The sequence below is a fragment of the Oncorhynchus nerka genome, linkage group LG24 (assembly GCF_034236695.1).
Source record: "Oncorhynchus nerka isolate Pitt River linkage group LG24, Oner_Uvic_2.0, whole genome shotgun sequence".
Classification (NCBI taxonomy): domain Eukaryota; kingdom Metazoa; phylum Chordata; class Actinopteri; order Salmoniformes; family Salmonidae; genus Oncorhynchus; species Oncorhynchus nerka.
Genome location: NC_088419.1, coordinates 27961233 through 27981885, shown reverse-complemented (window position 1 = coordinate 27981885; position 20653 = coordinate 27961233). Strand labels below are relative to the sequence as shown.

The window sequence follows — 20653 nt, the reverse complement described above, 5'->3', positions numbered from 1 at the left end:
ACTCAGCCTTTATTCAACCAGTCTGTCTGTGCTCTAGTGTAAAGCTCCTAAAAGCAACTGTGCGTCTGCCTCCAGAAGTAGCACACAGCTTCTTCCCCTTGACTTCGAGCCACGCTAGATTAATAAGAAATGAACATTGGCGTGCCACAACGGACATCGTAAAAAAGCTGTGCCATTACCGCAGGGTAATTCAATTTAATACAGAGCACATTTACACAGTGCAGTTTATCATATTAAGCAGTGATATGTGCATACCCTGTGCCTTCTGACCTGTTCATCTGCTAGCAGGCCTCATCTCCACCCACCTGCCGTTTAACACACACATCCCAGCTGGGCCTTCTTATTACAGACCTCCGCTCTGTTCTGCCCAGAGAGAGACCTACTGTACTGGGCTGTACTGGCCTACTGGTGTCACCTCCACAGTGAAACACAGTGCCTCCACACAGGCCTTTGGCGAGGCTGCTGTTACTGATAGACATAGGCACGAGCTCTCAAACACACTTGTGCGCACATTGCTACAAATAACGTATGTGCACACACTCATACACACACACACACACTAGGCCCTATCCTCTGTGATGTGTTTCCAGGTGATGTGATTCGTATTGGAGCAGTGCTGTAATCTAATGATGTGATTGCTGCAGGGAAAGATAATCACTGATGATCCATGTGGACCAGCTCTTACGATAAACATGTCATAAACAATATGGGCTGTATTCTCAAGGTAGAGCAGTGTATTTCATAAGAAATGGGGTGTAAAATGTAGGCCTATGTACAAAAAAGAGCCTTAAAAATCATGAAATGCTAGCTGTGATATTGTACACTTGTTAGTGAATGCTACTGCAGAGCTTGGTAGCCCTTTACACTTGTACCTGTATACAGGTTGAAAATGGCCGACTTGGGCTCTAACAAGCGCCTGAATTGGAACATAGTGGCGGTACAGTAACATGCTATAAATGATGTCAGAGCGAGCGTATCTTTGTTTATTGTGAAGATAATTTGCAGCAGCACACATGCCTGAATCCACTTATAACTCCTTTCTATGGGCACCAACATTTTCCGGTTTTCTGAATTGCCTTGTGAAAGCGTAACACTGTAAGATCCTATTTTATAACTTAGCTAGTCATCTTGGCAATATAACAAGCCATCAAATCATGTCCACCTGACCCAGATTACGAGTTATAATCGACTGTTTTTGGATTCCGAAAACAACCGTCATTGTGTGATGGTGGGTATACAGGGTTGTGTTCCAAACGAAACAGCGACAAGTGTGCTTGCTCTAGTTCCTCAACAGCACAGCTAGGAGAGCTGAAAAAAGTACCTTGTAGTTGAAGATTCTGAGTCATAAAAGTGCTTAGGAACTGTGCACACTTTGGAGAGGTGTGTGGACACCAGTTAGTCCTCTTACTCAAACCATTGTATTTTTTTTGTCTCATGTTGCACCTACCCCACATTTTCCATGAATAGTCTAATCATGTTACATAATTTATCCAGAATGGTTTCGGCGAAAAGTACAGTAAATGTAAAATGCAAATAAAGTCAACAGTGTAATGGTTTGGATCCAGTCTTGCAACAATCGAAGTGTGGTCTAACAATTTTCCCATTATCTCCATATAGTTCCCTTTCAATTGCTTGCTACTATGGTTACCATATGCTTTTCATATACAGTACCTGTCAAAAGTTTGGACTCATTACAGGGTTGTACTCATTCCAGGGTTGTTCTTTATTTTTACTATTTTCTACATTGTAGAATAGTAGTGAAGACATCAAAACTATGAAATAACACATATGGGATCATGTAGTAACCAAAAAGTGTTAAACAAATCAAAATATTTGTTATATTTGAGATTCTTCAAAGTAACCAACATTTGCCTTGAAGACAGCTAGGTACACTCTTGGCATTCTCTCAACCTACATGGGTACATGGGTACATCGGGTTTTGTAGCTACATGGGTACAAAACCCGATGCGCACCAGTAACATAGTGCACAAGCACTTACAAACAAACAATTCCACACAAGGACATGGGGGGAAGAGAGGGTTAAATACACATCACTTAATGAGGGAAATGGAAACCAGGTGTGTAGGAAAACAAGACAAAACAAATGGAAAATGAAAAGTGGATCGACGATGGCTAGAAGACCGGTGACGCCGACCGCCGATCATCGCTCGCCGAACACCGCCCGAACAAGTAGAGGAAACGACTTCGGTGGAAGTCGTGACAGGTGTACCTTGTTAAAAGTTCATTTATGGAATTTCTTTCCTTCTTAATGCGTTTTAGCCGATTCAGTTGTGTTGTGACATGGTAGGGGTGGTATACAGTAGATAGCATTTGGTAAAAGACCAGGTCCATATTATGGTAAAAGACCAGGTCCATATTATCAAGAACAGCTCAAATAAGCAAAGAGAAACGGTAGCCCTTATTACTTTAAGACATGAAGGTCAGTCAATCTGAAAAAATGTCAAGAACTTTAAAAGTTTCTTCAAGTGCAGTGAAACTGGCTCTCATGAGGACCGCCACAATAAAGGAAGACCCAGAGTTACCTCTCCAGCAGAGGATAAGTTCATTAGAGTTACCAGCCTCAGAAATTGCAGCCCAAATAAATGATTCAGTAAAAGACACGTCAACATCAGCTGTTCAGAGGAGACTGTGTGAATCAGGCCATGGTTTAATTGCTGCAAAGAAACCACTACTAAAGGACACTAATAAGAAGAAGAGACTTGCTTGTTTCAAGAAACACGAGCAATGGACATTAGACTGGTGAAAAACTGTCCTTTGGTCTGATGAATCCAAATTTGAGATTTTTGGTTCCAGTCGTTGTGTCTTTGTGAGACGCAGAGTAGGTGAACAGATGATCTCCTCATTTATGATTCCTGCCGTGAAGCATGGAGGAGGAGGTGTGATGGTGTGGGGGTGCTTTGCTGGTGACACTCTGTGATCTATTTAGAATTCAAGGCACACTTAACCAGCATGGCTACCACAGCATTCTGCAGTGATACTCCATCCCATCTGGTTTGCGTTTAGTGGGACTATAATTTGTTTTTTAACAGGACAATGACGCAACACACTTCCAGGCTGTGTAAGGGCTATTTGACAAAGAAGGAGAGTGATGGAGTGCTGCATCAGATGACCTGGCCTCCACAATCACCCAAACTCAACCCAAATGAGATGGTTTGGGATGAGTTGGAAAGCAGATGGAAGGAAAAGCAGCCAAAAAGTGCTCAGCGTATGTTGGAACTCCTTCATGACTGTTAGAAAAGCATTCCAGGTGAAGCTGGATGAGAGAATGCCAAGAGAGTGCAAAGCTGTCATCAAGGCAAAGGGTGGCTACTTTGAAGAATCTAAAATCTGAAATATATTTTGACTTGTTGAACAATTTTTTGGTTACTACATGATTCCATATGTGTTATTTCATAGTGTTGATGTCTTCACTATTATTCTACAATTTAGAAAGAATTCTAAATAAAGGAAAACCCTTGAATGAGTAGGTGTGTCCAAACTTTTGACTGGTACTGTATCTTCTGTAAGAATCATTTCAATTTGGCCATATCCATATAGGTCAAGTGTTAACATTTGTGGCTGTGAGACTGGATGGGACTTTGTTTTTGTGTGACCTTTTTTATTTCTGCCTGTCCTTGGGGAAGGAAAACCCTTGGAAACGTGGTCCACACAATAGACGGGCTGAACGTAGCGCGAACTCCTTTGCCCCACTTTCTAGGCCTACCTCAGCTGCTCCTCTCTCTTCATGTCAGTTACACAGCTTGATGTTTGCCTGGGGTGTCCTCCGGTATGTTTATAATTACCTGTAAAGAGAAAGAAATGTATGATAGAACGTTTCACTCTAAATGAATCATGTTTTTTTGTGTATAAATGTTACCACTACAAAGTGCACATGCCTTGGTAATAAGATTGCTATTTCTAAATTAAGTAATGGTAAGAACTTACCTTTGATTCCTCGTTATTGATTAGGTGAAATGTTTGTTCCTTCAGCAGTGCTCCTTCTTCCTTCTGTGTTCGAGAGCGCCAATTATCCTATGGTTTGGTTAAAGGCGCCAGCATACTAGGTTCGGTTTGCTTTCAGCAGAACCCGGCTACAGGAAGTGAACGTCTGTGCCTTGCATACTACCTTAAAAGACATTCACTTGAAAAACTAGAAAAAAGCGGCAATATTACTGTTTGTCCCACTTGAGACGCTGTAGCTACAATATAGCCAGTACACGTCCTCAAAATAGTCTGAAGTGATCTAAGATAAATGAAGAAATCTGTCATTCATTTCTACGTTTTTGCGAGGTCTTAGTAGTGCAATTTTACATCTAACTAAGATGTTTGATGCAGTATTTCTCAATGTAAAAATGTGCATGAAAACTATTTGTCGCTCGTTGAATGACAAAAACACTTAATTGAAGAATCCCTCCATAGATCCCACTCTTACTAGGAGTAGTACTGTTGACCAATCACCGACGAAGTGGCCTAGACCAAAACGAATAAAAACGTCATCATAAAATATGAGCAAACTGTTTCATGTAGGAAGCATGCTACAGGATTAACGCATGCGCAATGGTTGCTAAATCCCAAATGGGAGAATAATGTGTACCCTAGTTTATTTCTTCTTAATGCAGGATTCTCCAGTAGTAATTGTAATGTGTATATATTTATGGTATTTGAGAATGTGTAACCTGAATATGTTTATTGAGGGTCATGTCTTTATTTCTTAGCATTCATTATGAATCCTCACTCTGGACCCACTCAATCCTCTGGGCTCCCTCATCTCTGACACCTCCACCACTAAGATCGCCACTTCAGAAAATGGCATTACTTTTCAAACACTCCATTGGTTAATATATCTAGTGATCAGAGATTGGTACAATATCAATGGCACCTGGTCAGCACTGTGGTCGAAAGCAAATAGGTCATGTTGCTCATCAAGTATGACTATAGCCACTTTGTGCTTCATAGCATGCCCATGTAGTGGTCACCATGGGACCGCTCTTGTGTTGTCACACACACCTACACTTCCTGCTGTGTGCCTATGATAAACATCTAGAATAGGAATCACCAGTTGGAAAGGTTGTCATTACTGCTGCTGCTCAGTGCTCACTCACTACATGTCTTCCTAATTGACTTCAATTACAGTGCATTTGAAAAGTATTCACACCCCTTGACTTTTTCCACATTATGTTACAGCCTTATTCTAAAATGGATTCAATAGTTTTTTTGTCAATTGACACACAATACAAAGGACAAAGCAAAAACAGGTTTTTCGCCATTTTTGAAAATGTATTGAAAATAAAAAACTGAAATATCACATTTACATAAGTATTCAGACCCTTTACTCAGTACTTTGTTGCAGCGCCTTTGCCAGCGATTTCAGCCTCGAGTCTTGGGTATGGCGCTACAAGCTTGGCACACCTGTTTTTGGGGAGTTTATCCCATTTTTCTCTGCTGATCCTCTCAAGCTCTGTCAGGTTGGACTGGGAGTGTCAGTGCACAGCTATTTTCAGGTCTCTCCAGAGATGTTCGATCAGGTTCAAGTCCGAGCTCTGGCTGGGCCACTCAAGGACATTCAGAGATTTGTCCCGAAGCCACTCCTGCGTTGTCTTGGCTGTGAGCTTAGGGTCGTTGTCCTGTTGGAAGGTGAACCTTCACTCCAGTCCTGAGCGCTCTGGAGCAGGTTTTCATCAAGAATCTCTCCGTATTTTGCTCCGTTCATCTTTCCCTCAATCCTGACTAGTCTCCCAGTCCTTGCCGCTGAAAAACATCCCCACAGCATGATGATGCCACCAACATGCTTCACCGTAGGGATGGTGCCAGGTTTCCTGCAGACGTGACGCTTCGTATTCAGGCCAAAGAGTTCAATCTTGGTTTCATCTGACCAGAGAATCTTGTTTCTCATAGTAAAAGTAAAGAAAAACCTTGGAATGAGTAGATGTGTCCAAACTTATGACTGGTACTGTAGACAGGTGTGTGCCTTTCCAAATCATGTCCAATCAATTACATTTACTATAGGTGGACTCCATTGAAAACAGGATGCATCTGACCTCAGTTTTGAGTCTCATAAGCATTTTTTTAAATCCATTTTAGAATAAGGCTGTAACGTAACAAATTCTGGAAAAAGTCAAGGGGTCTGAATACTTTACGAATGCACTGTTCATAGCCAGAATCCTCTTCATGTCTTGGCATTGGCCCTCCGATGTCGCTTGCTAACAACTCAAGTTTCTTTAATACCAAACAAAACCGTTGACATGACCTACCGTTTCAACATGTAATTCAATGTATATGAGTCCCTTGAGTGCAATCAGCTCTCAATTTGCTCTTGCTGTTGGGAAATCAGTCAAAGCAAGCATACATAAGTGGTCAATTGTATAGCTTGGCGAGGAACGGCCATATTTAGACAACTTACACAGACTAACCATGTGCAACATCTTTTCAAAACACATGGTTATATGTAATGGAACCAAGGAAGTGTACAAAAGTCAAATCCAAGAACATGACAACTGTTACAAGAATACAAGCTTTCCACCAGACAAGGACACAGATGCTTTATTGTTTCTTTTTGGGCTCAGGGGAAGAAGACCTAGCCACAACTATAAAATCAAATGAAACTACAGTTTGTTGTGGAGTGCATCTGGCCTGTATAGGACATATGGGTACAGAGATGTCACCTGGCAGCTGGTACCAGTAGAGACTTTAACAACTGCATTTAAAAATAGGCTTTCTGTCTGACATTCTACCATAAAACACTAGGATTCATGACTTAATATGTGTGAATAATTTGATCCTTGGATCAATATCAAATCCTCTGCAAGCTAGCTAGACCATGGAAAGTGTCTGGATGTGCATGCACCACCATACACAGACAGGCTTAGCAGCATTGCTTCTACATCGTTTACGAGTTTAAGTGGTCAATGAAATTAGAATGTCTCGGTCTGGGACATGGGACATAAAGTATTTATTGTTTTTCATTTGGGTTTTTGCCATTGTTGAGACTCGACTGTCTCAACTGTTGGCGCGCACACGTGCGTGTGTGTGTGTGTCAATCTCCAGCATGCCATTTCAGTAACATTTCCCCGGGCTGGACCTGCAGAGACAGACTCTTATTATTTCATGATGTATGGAATGTTCCTGTAGAGTGAACCCACTACCAGAGACAGATGCACTGGAGGCGTGGGTAGTGGTGTGTGCTGGACTGGGGACACACATTCTGCCCGGGTAGAGGGATTGGGTTGCCTCATGATTGGATGTAGCCTACACACATACATACCCAGTCTGTCATCTGAGGGTGTTTTAATCATGGGAAAAAAATATGTCATTTTGTATTATCAGTATCTCATGATTGTGTGTAAATGTGTCCACATGCATATAAACTGAGTGTACAAAACATTAGGAACACCTTCCTAATATTGATTTGCACACCCTTTTGCCCGTAGAATATCCTCAATTCGTCAGGGGATGAACTATACAAGGTGCCGAAAGCATTCCATAGGGATGCTGGCCCATGTTGACTCTAATGCTTCCCACAGTTGTGTCAAGTTGGCTTGATGTCCTTTGGGTGGTGGACCATTCTTGATACACACGGGAAACTATTGAACGTGAAAAACCCAGAAGCGTTGCAGTTGTTGACACAAACCGGTGCACCTGGCACCTACTACCATACCCTGTTCAAAGGCACTTCAATATTTTGTCTTGCCCATTCACCCTCTGAATGGCACACATACACAATCCATGTCTCAATTGTCTCAAGGCTTAAAAATCCTTCTTTAGCATGTCTCCTTACCTTCATCTACTCCAAGGATGGGCAACTTTGAAGAGGGTGGGGCCCACAAAATAAATGAGGGGTCGCAGTGGCCCAGGGCCACTATTTACCAATGTAGTAAATTAGCCGCTAGACTAATTTACCAATCTAAAATCAATTAAGCTGACATGGGTTAATTGAGTGATTGCTGATGCACAACCAAATTTCAAAATTGCACCTTGTGTATTTTATTATTCTAACTCCAAAACCAAAACTTTTTTTATTGGGCTGCGGGCCGCATGCTAGTTGCCCATTCCTGATTTACACTGATTGAAGTGAATTTAACAAGTGACATCAATAAGGGATCAATCATAGCCTTCACCTGGATTCTGTTTTGTACACTAGGTGTACATTGTGCTTTTTGTGTAGTGAGAGTGTATAAGACTGAATGAATAGTGTGTTGTTGTTGTGGTATTTGTTTGTAATAGCAGTGTATCTCTCTCCTCAGGAGTGGATTTACACCCACGGGCAGCAGATCCGTCAGCAGCAGCACTGCCTCTCTCTCTCCACCACCTTCCCTGCCTCCCAGGTCATGCTCATGCCCTGCAACATCAGCGACGGGAAACAAGTAAGAGCCCAGAGGGTGCCGTCCTCTCCTGAACACCCAGCATGCCACACCATGCTGGCCCGCCACTGCCACCGCAGCCCCCTGCCGTAAACAAAGACACTTCTAAAAGCCATAAATCATCTTTCACTTAGGCTTTCACACAGTGTAGAGGCCCCAGCAGAGCTACCTTAGAGCTCTGAGTTCTGGCTGTATCACCAGCCTGATGCTGCACCCTAAGACAGAGGCAAGGTCCTCAGTCTATTTCGGCTTATCTAACAGTACGCTGGCGATGCTGTTTACATGGCTTGAGGCTGTCTGAAAAGGTCATACATGCTTTATGACATTCATGGTAAACAATAAGGACAATATGGTTTGTGCAGAATGTCTTCAGATACTGTTTGTGAGTTGGAGGGTGTTTTGAGCAGCATGCATGACTGTAAAATGTGTTAACATTGTTGTTTGGGTCGAGACTGCAGGGACAGATGAATCATGAATATGTGGCGATAATGATTAGTGTCTGGGATCGTGAGAGGGAATTAGATGATACATATAATGCTTAAAACATTATACACAGCTCCGTCAGAGTCAAGTGAGTGTTGCATAGATAGATACATTCTAGAGCTCTATATCTGCAGGTAGATTTTATACTGAACAAAACTATAAATGTATCATGCAACAATTTCAATTCATATAAGGAAATCAGTGAATTGAAATAAATGTATTAGCCCTAATCTATGGATTTCACATGACTGGGCAGGGGTGCAGCCATGGGTGAGCCTGGGAGAACACAGACCCACCCACTTGGGAGCTAGGCTCACTGACTGGGAAGCCAGGCCCAGCCAATCAGAATTAGTTTTTCTCCACAAATGGGCTATATTACAGACAGAAAAACTCCTCAGACGATCCCGCAGAGCCGGATGTGGAGGTCCTGGGCCGGCGTGGTTACACATGGTCTGCAGTTGTGAGGCCGGTAGGACGTACTGCCAAATTCTCTAAAACGACGTTGGAGGTGGCTTATGGTAGATACATTTACATTCAGTTGGACATTCCTGCAGTCAGTATGCCAATTCCCACAAAACTTGAGACATCTTTTACATTGTGTTGTGTGACAAAACTGCAAATGTTAGTGTACTTTTGTTGTCCCCAGCATAAAGTGAACCTGTGTAATGGTCATGCTGTTTAATCAGCTTCTTGATATGCCACACCTGTCAAGTGGACGGATAATCTTGGCAAAGGAGAAATGCTCAATAATAGGGATATAAACAAATTTATGCACAAAATTGGACAGAAATAAGCGTTTTATGCATATGGAAAATTTCTGGGATCTTTTATTTCAGCTTATGAAACATGGGACCAACATTTTACATGTTGCGTTTATATTTTTGTTCAGTATATTAACAGTGCTCTGTTAACAGTAGCCCCAGCCCTCATGCTATCAGAAGTTGCTCAGGTATAAACTACTTCCTCCTGCTAAGAAGGCTCCCAGAGCAGCATGTTCCACCCCTGGCACACAAGACAGAAACTGTGCAATGAAGATAGATAATTACAACCGTGCTCATGTGTTCCCTCAGGCCACTGCAGGCTACAGCAGAGAGGCTCTCAGCATCCCACGAATGTGCTTTACTATCAATTGTGCTTCAACAGCCAGTAACAAGAACAATGACTTCAAGGCACCACAGGCACTGAATACTAATTGATTTAGTTTGAATTATTTTCTTTTTTAATTAAAAAGTGTAGTCTCCCTTTGCTTCATAAAAAAAGGAAAAAATGTGTCATGACAATTTGAGTCTTTGCTGCTTTGATCAGGGCTACAATGGAACAGCGCTTGTTTCTGTTCACTGAGTCTACAGTGGAACAAAGACAGCTGTATCTCAGTGTCACATATTCAATGTATTGTTTTCTACCACTCAGGAGGGATACATGATCCTGATATGCCCCACTAGTCTTGGCAACAGACTTTGCCTGTCAGTTATCTAACCAGTGATGGATGCGTGAGACAATGACAAATTCCTTGCATGTTTGTTAATATCCTGTAGTTTTGTTTATATGCTAATTAGTTCAACGGTATCAGCAATTCTGAGCAAAGAGTAGCCTAATTCCCTGCTCTGAACGATTATTGTAACTCGGCAGACATTAAGTCAAGAGTGACATCTAGTGGTGAGTAGTGGGAAGTAGCAACGATAGATAATGGCATCCCATACTGTAACAGTGCCATCCATGCACATGCCATGCAATAAAGATCATTAGCTAAATAAGAAGTCGACATTACGGGGTCAATATTGGACAATAGTTGCCCAAACTCCTTTTCTTTACAGTATTTATTTGAACCGATGGCATTCAGAAACAATTAATGGACAATAACAGTTCCATTGCATTAGAATGCCTGTCTCTGTGTACAGTATAGTTTCTTGATCTTTGTATGACCTGTTGTGTTCCAGCGATGGCAGAAGTCAGGCACCCACCTGGAGCACCTGGTCTCCCACTTCTGCCTGGACAGTGAGATGGCCCTGGAAGGCATCGAGAGCAGCAAGATGCTGGTGATCAGCCCCTGTGAACTGACAGCCTACACCCAGAGATGGGAGATGCCCTTCTCATGATCCATCCACAACACAAGCCTTCCTGTAGAGGAGGACTACCCTACGAGCACTCACGACCTACTGCAGTGCTTACTGTAGCCAAGAGCTTTTAGAAAGAGATGGAGGAGGTTGGACACCGGCGTAAAGGGTATTTTTGGTCACTGAGATTAGTCTTTATAAGATGGCATGGACTTGGACTGACGTCAGCACATGCAATTGTTCAACAAGACACTCAGCAGCAGTGGTGGAAAATGTACTCAATTGTCATACTTCAGTAAAAGGAAAGAAGAAAGAGAAAATAAAAGTGAAAGTCACCCAGTAAAATACTACTTGAGTAAAAGTCCAAAAGTATTAGGTTTTAAATGTACGTAAGTATCAAAAGTAAATGTAATTGCTAAAATATGCTTAAGTATCCAAAGTAAAAGTATAAATCATTGCACATTCCTTATATTAAGCAAACCAGATGGCACAGTTTAAATATATATATATAAAATGGTGAAGGTGGAATGGCCCCTTACCTGATGAATTACGGACTCACTAAACACGAATGCTTCATTTGTAAATTATGTCTGAGTGTTGAGTGTGACCATGGCTATCCTTAAATATATATATATATATATCATGGCTATCCTTAAATATATATATATATATATTTAAGGATAGCCATGATATATATATATATATATTTAAGGATAGCCATGGTCACACTCAACACTCAGACATAATTTACAAATGAAGCATTCGTGTTTAGTGAGTCCGTCAGATCAGAGGCAGTATGGATGTTCTCTTGACAATTTCCTGTCCTGCTATAAGCATTCGAAATGTAACAAGTACTTTTGGGTGTCAGGGAAAATGTATGGAGTAAAAAGGACATGATTTTCTTTAGGAATGTAATGAAGTCAAAGTAAAAGTTGTCCAAAATATAAATAGTAAAGTAAAGTACAGATACCCCAAAAAAACGACTTAAGTAGGACTTTAAGGTATTTTTACTGAAGTACTTTACACCACTACTCAGCAGGGCTGAAGGCATGTATTGTGGGCTAATATACTGTAGATGGAAATACAAGGAACACCATTTTTCATTGCTGTTGTCATTGAAACACACGTGGTCTGTCACTCACAACTATTTTTCTAACTGCTACTTCAAATGTAGAAATCCTGTCTTCGTAATGACATTTCAATGGTGATCTAATATGGGATGGTTTGCAGCTATGGTGGAATTTGTGACAGCAAATTGAATGCACATGTCAAATGACAATATTTTTATATCCTAATTTAGGATTTGTGAAAAACATTTAATGATTCCCATTTCTTTTTCATTGAACACAAAATGTCTATGTTCATTTACACAAAATGTCTATGATCCTGAAAACACACAGAGACACACACACACACAGACTGTAATAGCCAGTGCTGCGATGTCAAACCTGGAAATAAAAGAAATGCAGAACATTTGTTATTATTTTTGTGTTCGTCAGGGATACATGTAAACTATGTAAGAATATTGATAACATTTTATAATGGTGAAGGTGGAATGGCCCCTTACCTGATGAATTACAGTTTCAGTATAAATGTTCTTCAATTATTCAACTACATAAATATTGTATGATGCTACTGTTTCCAGCACAGCACTGGCAGCTCGGTCGGCATTACCAGCATCTTCCAGTGCGGTTCAGCGACACATCAGCCCAGTGAGGAATAGACCACAATATACCGCATATCAATGGATTTACAAAGACAGACGAACGTCAAGAGGTGTTGACCGCAACACGGCTTAAAGGGAAGGATTTGAGAATAAATAGCCTAATAACCACTCACTCAAAGGAAAATGCCTGGCTAACTTCTATGGGTAAACGATCATTCGCAGGTATGTTATGTCACACATCAGATATACCGGCCGGTGTAATGTTAGCAATAGCTATCTAGTGCCCTTGTTATTTGGGTAAGGCATTTTCTAAATAAACTAGTCTTTGTCGAGCATATTTTTCTAATCAATTACGATTAGTTGCTCTGAAATCTGTCCAATAATATAATTGTATAATCGACTGAATTCTTTACAATTTGAAAGTGACATTTGTTGAGTTTTCGATGTCCTCCGTTATGACATTTTTGTCTGCATCGTATTGGAACATAATGGTAGATGTAGTTTTTTCCGGAACATTTTATTATGTTGGATTGGAGATTCATAATGGAAAACACTACATATCCCATGACAATGAACGGAGCGCTTTATTATTGCGTCATGTCTACATACGTCATAATTTGAGGACTCGAAGATGGCCTACTGAAATTCGCTGAAGCACTAGATTCAGATTTGTTTTGGGCAGAAACACTTGTTCGCTGTGTTGTAGAATACACTGTGATGTTTGCAGATAATATTCCATGTCTCGACATCAAAACCTAAACCATGTCTATCCAAACGCCCAACAAAAGTAAGTTGTAACGCTCATTTCAGACAACTAAAGAGCTAGCTATTGTGATTATGCTAACTATTACATTTACATTTAAGTCATTTAGCAGACGCTCTTATCCAGAGCGACTTACAAATTGGTGCGTTCACCTTATGACATCCAGTGGAACAGCCACTTTACAATAGTGCATCTAAATCTTTTAAGGGGGGGGGTGAGAATGATTACTTTATCCTATCCTAGGTATTCCTTAAAGAGGTGGGGTTTCAGGTGTCTCCGGAAGGTGGTGATTGACTCCGCTGTCCTGGCGTCGTGAGGGAGTTTGTTCCACCATTGGGGGCCAGAGCAGCGAACAGTTTTGACTGGGCTGAGCGGGAACTGTACTTCCTCAGTGGTAGGGAGGCGAGCAGGCCAGAGGTGGATGAACGCAGTGCCCTTGTTTGGGTGTAGGGCCTGATCAGAGCCTGGAGGTACTGAGGTGCCGTTCCCCTCACAGCTCCGTAGGCAAGCACCATGGTCTTGTAGCGGATGCGAGCTTCAACTGGAAACCAGTGGAGGGAGCGGAGGAGCGGGGTGACGTGAGAGAACTTGGGAAGGTTGAACACCAGACGGGCTGCGGCGTTCTGGATGAGTTGTAGGGGTTTAATGGCACAGGCAGGGAGCCCAGCCATCAGCGAGTTGCAGTAATCCAGACGGGTATGACAAGTGCCTGGATTAGGACCTGCGCCGCTTCCTGTGTGAGGCAGGTCGTACTCTGCGGATGTTGTAGAGCATGAACCTACAGGAACGGGCCACCGCCTTGATGTTAGTTGAGAACGACAGGGTGTTGTCCAGGATCACGCCAAGGTTCTTAGCGCTCTGGGAGGAGGACACAATGGAGTTGTCAACCGTGATGGCGAGATCATGGAACGGGCAGTCCTTCCCCGGAGGAAGAGCAGCTCCGTCTTGCCGAGGTTCAGCTTGAGGTGGTGATCCGTCATCCACACTGATATGTCTGCCAGACATGCAGAGATGCGATTCGCCACCTGGTCATCAGAAGGGGGAAAGGAGAAGATTAATTGTGTGTCGTCTGCATAGCAATGATAGGAGAGACCATGTGAGGTTATGACAGAGCCAAGTGACTTGGTGTATAGCGAGAATAGGAGAGGGCCTAGGAGAGGGCCTAGAACAGAGCCCTGGGGGACACCAGTGGTGAGAGCACGTGGTGAGGAGACAGATTCTCGCCACGCCACCTGGTAGGAGCGACCTGTCAGGTAGGACGCAATCCAAGCGTGGGCCGCGCCGGAGATGCCCAACTCGGAGAGGGTGGAGAGGAGGATCTGATGGTTCACAGTATCGAAGGCAGCCGATAGGTCTAGAAGGATGAGAGCAGAGGAGAGAGAGTTAGCTTTAGCTAACTATCTTGCTAGTTACCTAGCTTAGCCAGCTAGTATGGTTGGTGGTCATAATCACTAACACAGGTAGTTCGTTAGCCTATGCAAATCCTTGCTATTGAATGACAGGATGCTATTGAATGACAGGATATGCTTTGCTTGCTTGATCTGAGTGCATATAATTTCTCTCCCGCAGTCATCCCATGTTTTCTCGACACCTGACCGCGTTTGGCTCTCACTGGTTGCCCCCAACTCGGGCCCCATTGGGCGGCTGGAGGAACGTACATTTCCCCAGTTATCCATGTCGGCCGGGTGTGCCCGCTCCACCTCAACTCTCCCATCCCACCAGGCACCTCTCAGGGGCCTTCCAACCTCAAGATACCCATAACACCAACTGGGCAAGACTACAGTCCAAACAACACCTCCCACCAGGGTTCCCTTTTCACGGTTTTCCTCATCGACACTTCCACCTTGGACTGATGGAGTGCTCAGACAAGGAGCCTCCATACAAGCGGAGGAGGAGTTCAGAGGAGAGGGCTCCAGGGGATAGATCCAAGGGCTCCCCCAAACGAGAGTACACACCAAGACAGGCTCGCAGTGCCACAACCAGCCCCAACTGCTGGTTCAAAGACGGGAAACCACCGCCTCCTGGGACAAGTCCACCAAGACAGGCATTGGGTAATACTTAAGTTTCAAAAAATGCCGCTTTTCTTGAGAACACCGTTATTCTTTGATCTGGAATGAACCTGAGGTGGATTAGGTTTAGTCCAATATGGGCCCTGTCAAGCAGTGTCATTAACTTTCTAACCGTATTGTTTTGTGCTGTTTGTGCTTTTCCAGAGCTGAAAAGACAATGGGAGGACTTTTCACACTGCTATAAGTCCAGACCCCAGTCTGGTGGTGGGAGGCGAGATCCACCCTTTGAGTTCTCTGTGATGTCGTATAACATCCTCTCCCAGGACCTACTACATGACAATAACTACCTGTACAAACACTGTAGCTCCTCCATCCTCAACTGGAATCACAGGCTCTCCAACATCCTGAAAGAGCTCAAAGAGCACAACGCAGATGTAAGTGAATGGTTTATGAATCATTACTGATGGTACAAGAAAGTATCTCCCACCATTTACATGATCTATTGGCTTGTGATCGATTCAGATTTACCAACATTGATTATCATCACAAGGAACAGAAAACACAACATAGTGGCCCAGTTTTGACTAGTTTAAGTCTGTTTCCCTTAGAGCATGTCAAAGTAGTGATGACACCGATTGTTTTAATGTTAGATGTGTACTGTGAAATGAAGTCAAACTTTGTCTCTATAGATAATGTGTCTGCAGGAGGTTCAAGAGGACCACTATGAAAAACAGATCAAACCCTCTCTAGAAGCATTAGGTAATTCACCCTGTTGGTCCCTTACTGTTTTGTATTCGGTGGTGCCCATATTGTTTTGTTTACTAAGTCTATTCTTAGTAAACAGAGCTGTAGCTCTGCAAATTGAAATTTGAAAGCCTGTCAAATAATACAACAACAATACTGCAAGTGATATTGCCTTTGGAGGTTACATATGATATGACCACTAGAGGGAGCCACGGGCATAGATAATTAATATTTTCTCAAACCACTTAGTTTTCCTGAAGAAAATTAAGTAGCACCAGCGCTTCAGGTATTCCAAAACATATTTCCTCTTTCAATAATTAAAAAACATTAAAATCTTTTTAAAAATTCATCACAGTTTATGAGATGTGTCCTATTTTCTTTGATGTAGTGATTTATTTCCCATTTCTTTCCCCAGGTTACCAGTGTGAGTACAAGAGGAGGACAGGCAGGAAGCCTGACGGCTGTGCCGTGGTCTATAAGAAGGACCGCTTCTCCCTTCTGTCCAGTCACCCAGTGGAGTACTTCCGCCGGGGCATCCCCCTGCTAGACCGGGATAACGTGGGCCTGGTGCTGTTACTGCGCCCCACGGGATCCTCCAGGCCGGAGGACTGCGTTTGTGTGGCCAATACACACCTCCTGTACAACCCCCGGCGCGGGGACATTAAGCTGGCCCAGTTGGCCATGCTGCTGGCAGAGATCAGTACAGTGTCCCGCCTCCCTGACGGCAGCTCCTGTCCCATCATCCTCTGTGGGGACTTTAACTCTGTGCCCTGGTCTCCCCTGTACAGCTTTGTTAGGGAGAGCAGGCTGGAGTACGACGGTATTCCCATAGGCAAGGTGAGGGCCATCATCTACACACCCAGCCTATTTCTGTCACTTTCTGCAGTGAGATAAGAAGCTCAGTGGCTGAAGCTGATTACTGCAGAGGGAACATACTGTTCAAAGAGAGCTGCTATAAAATGTGAGCTGCTATGAAATGTTCCCTGCGCTCTTCTCTGTCAGACATGCTCTAGTATTTCTCATTCATTTTCAACCCGGTTTGAATGCCCGTTCAGTATGATATTTGTGCTTACCACCAAATAACCACATTAGTGTACAGCAAGTTGATTTACTGCGCTAGACAAAACGGTGTGAACTTTATCTTAAAGCAACCGTGTGTGTGCAGGTGTCAGGGCAGGAGGAGAATCCCAGAGGCCAGCGGATCCTGACCGTGCCCATTTGGCCCCTTAGCCTGGGCGTCACCCAGCAGTGCCAGTATGCGACTGCCCCTACAGGTGACCTATCACAGTCCACCCACCACACTGGCTCAGTGAAGGGCCTCTGGCCGTTACCAACACTGAGGAAATGCACCTTTCTTTCTTCTGATCTGCATATGACGTTAATACTCTTCTTTCCTCCCAGATGTTGACAGGGGAATCACCAACCTGTCTGTGCAGGACTTTGCAGCACCACCTATGGCAGCTATGAACAGGTCCGTTATCTCCGGTTGGATTTCCCCCCCCCTTCTCTCGCTCTCTCGTTTGCATGCCTTGGAGAATGGAGGAGACAGCAGTTAGCTACATCATTCTCCTACAATGTTAATTTGAAGCAAGTGGAACTGCTCATAGGGAGAAGTGTCTATGTCTGGATGATTTGTTGTTTGTCCAGTGTAGTCCGAACTACAAGCAGCAACTGTCTGTCTTAATTAGCGGTTGAAGTGACGCCAGTGCCCTGTGTGACTGTCTCTCCCCATGTCCAGACCCAGTATAGAGCACAGTCTGAGGCTGACGTCAGCTTACTCCCACTACCTGACAGGGGACAGCAGGCCTGAGATCACCACCTGTCACTCCAGGACAGCCATCACTGTGGACTACATCTTCTACTCTGCAGGAACTGGGGACATTTCCACTCAGCCAGGTACACACAGTATACCACATAACATCACACACACTATATACATCACATAGGATTTGTTGATTGATTGTTACACAGGTCTTGGAACAGGGTGGCATCTGATAATCAATGTTGTTTATAATAAGATGGGTCCTGCAATGTGACTTCTGTAGATGCTGCAGTGCAGTGGGCTGTGGAGTGAGACTTCCAGGCTGCATTATGGAACTATGACTACATTTTCCCTGATCAAGATCGCATCTGGAAAAACTCAGGGAATTAAAGGATACTTGGGGATTTTAGCAAAGAGGCCCTTTATCTACTTCCCATAGTCAGATGAACTAGTGGATACCATTTTTATGTCTCCAGTATGAAGGAAGTTAGTTAGCATTAGCTTACAAAACTAACTAGTGTTACCCATAGACTTCCAGTCATCTGCTATCATGCTAAGTATCCCTTTAGCCATGTCTGTTTTCCTCCCAGAGGGTCCATTGCCAAGACAAGGGCTGCAGCTGCTGGCCAGACTGGCCCTGGTGGGACAGACAGACCTGGAGGCCGTCAACGGGCTGCCCAATGAGCACAACTCCTCCGACCACCTGCCCATACTGGCCTGCTTCCGCCTCTGCCCCTGAGGCTGGATGTTAGGGTTCAGGGGTTAGCGCCTTGGACAGAACTGGGGGTCAAAGACCTGGAGAGACCCATAAATCCATCCATACCGCTCACCAGCAGCCAAACACCAATTGTACACAAGCTCACCATGGCTTTTGTCTCTCATCTCTCATGATCTCATATCCACAGGAAATGTTGGAAAGGTACAAACACTGACACTGGTAGATGTTGAACTTTAATTTCAAAGACATTATTGATGAATTTGGAGCTTTGCAGTGGCCTGACTCTAGTGTGTAGATCTAGGCTACTGCATCAAGATGTTTACACATTTTAACTTTTTTGTGTTATTTTTACATTGGTTGAAGATATGAAAATAGACATTTTTAGATTTTAATGATTTTATAAATGTTGATAAATTCATTTAAAAATATATATATATCTTAATTATGTCATACATACAGTACTATTGGGTTTGATAATTAGCACAAATGAATGCAAAGTACTTACCAAGGAAGTATTACTATATATACGAAGAGAAGGAAGAAACTACCTTGCAGCTGGCGGGACACCATAGAAGAGGTTTTATCGACTAGGCTGTTAAGTGTACTGTTAGACAACAGTCTCTTTGTCATCACACATTTCACAGCTCTGCAACAAAATCATCGGCACCTCCTGTAATCTCAGAAGGATTGCAAAATATATGCCAGAGCAAATTCTCAAATAAATCTCACAAGCTATCATCGGGCTCCCGAGTGGAGCAGTGGTCTAAGGCACTGCATCTCGGTGCTTGAGGCGTCACTACAGACCCTGATTCGATTCCTGTATCACAACCGGCCGTGATTGTGAGTACCATAGGGCGGAGCACAAATGGCCCACGTTGTTAGGGTTTGGCCCGGGGTAGGCCGTCATTGTAAATAAGAATTTGTTCTTAACTGACTTGCCTGGTTAAATAAAGAAAATCATCCATTGTCAAATTAACTCCTCTGTCGTCTGGAGTAATGTAAGAGCCTTTTTCATGAAATTCACCACTCTGGTAGACCAACCACTATAAATGGATATGGTCAAAGACGTAAACACATGGAGCAGAACCAAGACCACCAAAACCCAAATTAGATCAAAGCAAAATAGCTTTTAGTTTCAGAGCAGTGAAGTCCGGAACTCCTTGGCAGAAAGTTTTTAAAAACTTGCCAAATAGTTGTTTTACGAGATTAATTCATAAAATATCTTGAACAACTAGAGTCGGTCTAAGGTTATTGTAACACTGTATGCTATGTTGTATTTCAATTCATATATGCACACGGGCTGGGGGGTGTAACTCGTAATAGGAATGTGTATCTTTGTGCTTTTACTTTGCTTTTGTTTTTCTCATTTCTGGATGTTTTTACATTTCTTAAGGACTCTTGGAAGACTAGCCTTTGGGCTAAAGGAGATCCTAATCTAATCAAATGTTAGTGTTGAAAATGGCTATGTCCGTCACAGCTATTGTACCGCATGTAACACAATAATAGACCTGCAATTAAAGACACTGTACCTGTTCATCTCTCTGTAATAATATCACATTGCATTGAATGAGTTCCAGGCATTGTATGAACAGTACCTCTCAGAGATTAAGGCACACTGGTGGACAGAGAATCAATCAGTCAAATGTATTTATGAAGCCCTTTTTACATCACCCGATGTCACAAAGTGCTGTACAGAAATCCAGCCTAAAACCCCAAACGGCAAGCGATGCAGATGTAGAAGCATGGAGAGATGATCAGAGAAAATGTATCTTTCTCACTTGGGGCCTCATTTATCAACCGTGTGTCAATTTCATACTCAATTCTGGGGTACGTGGAGATTCTGGGATTTGCAACATTGATGTCGTCATTGATAAATCACAGCCATATTTTATTTGTGCAGTCGTGAACGATACAACCCCGCCCGGACAACGCACACCATTCATCTTTTATGCTAAGAAAAGTGCCCTAATTTGCTTTGGAGATGTAATTGGGCCTTAATAGTTCCTAAAAGAAAGAGCAATGGCAAATTTGATCACATTTCTATAGAGGTGTGGCTCAAACACCTCCCATTTCCCTCAAACGAACAATAGGCCTATT

General features: G+C 43.0%; 2 protein-coding genes and 1 long non-coding RNA gene across 5 annotated transcripts in view; 2 read left to right on the top strand and 1 right to left on the bottom strand.

Annotated features, from left to right (window-relative positions):
* Nucleotides 1–11555, top strand: part of galnt14 (UDP-N-acetyl-alpha-D-galactosamine:polypeptide N-acetylgalactosaminyltransferase 14 (GalNAc-T14)) — a 125526-nt gene extending 113971 nt beyond the window's left edge. The window contains exons 14-15 of the mRNA XM_029631406.2: nt 8241–8360; nt 10778–11555. Of these exons, the coding sequence (XP_029487266.1) occupies nt 8241–8360; nt 10778–10936 (279 nt within the window). The 3' untranslated portion in view covers nt 10937–11555. The remainder of the gene's footprint in view (nt 1–8240; nt 8361–10777) is intronic.
* Nucleotides 11556–11883: 328 nt separating this feature from the next.
* On the bottom strand, nt 11884–12558 carry LOC115107779 (uncharacterized). The gene is made up of 2 exons (XR_003860262.2): nt 12462–12558; nt 11884–12342 (listed from the first exon to the last, which is right to left on the bottom strand). It is a non-coding gene; the product is annotated as an uncharacterized LOC115107779 (long non-coding RNA).
* A 46-nt stretch (nt 12559–12604) lies between these two features.
* angel2 (angel homolog 2 (Drosophila)) lies at nt 12605–20090 on the top strand. 3 transcript variants are annotated; one of them, XM_029631404.2, is made up of 9 exons: nt 12605–12782; nt 14893–15374; nt 15537–15766; nt 16022–16091; nt 16492–16913; nt 17242–17350; nt 17478–17547; nt 17815–17972; nt 18429–20090. In XM_029631404.2, the coding sequence occupies exons 2-9, from the start codon at nt 14900–14902 to the stop codon at nt 18575–18577; spliced, it is 1683 nt and encodes a 560-aa protein (XP_029487264.2). In that variant the 5' UTR covers nt 12605–12782; nt 14893–14899; the 3' UTR covers nt 18578–20090. The 3 variants fall into 3 exon arrangements, with proteins under 3 accessions (XP_029487264.2, XP_029487263.2, XP_029487265.2); XM_029631403.2 differs by lacking the exon at nt 12605–12782 and adding an exon at nt 13167–13347; XM_029631405.2 differs by lacking the exon at nt 12605–12782 and adding an exon at nt 13167–13347 and having other exon boundaries at nt 18122–18501.
* The last annotated feature ends 563 nt before the right edge of the window (nt 20091–20653 follow it).

Coding starts and splice junctions, on each gene's coding strand:
- angel2 (XM_029631403.2), top strand. CDS start 13,298: ATGTCTCGACATCAAAACCTAAACCATGTCTATCCAAACGCCCAACAA. Junction 17,351..17,477: donor GTATGCGACTGCCCCTACAG/GTGACCTATCAC, acceptor CTTTCCTCCCAG/ATGTTGACAGGGGAATCACC. Junction 17,973..18,428: donor GGACATTTCCACTCAGCCAG/GTACACACAGTA, acceptor TTTTCCTCCCAG/AGGGTCCATTGCCAAGACAA.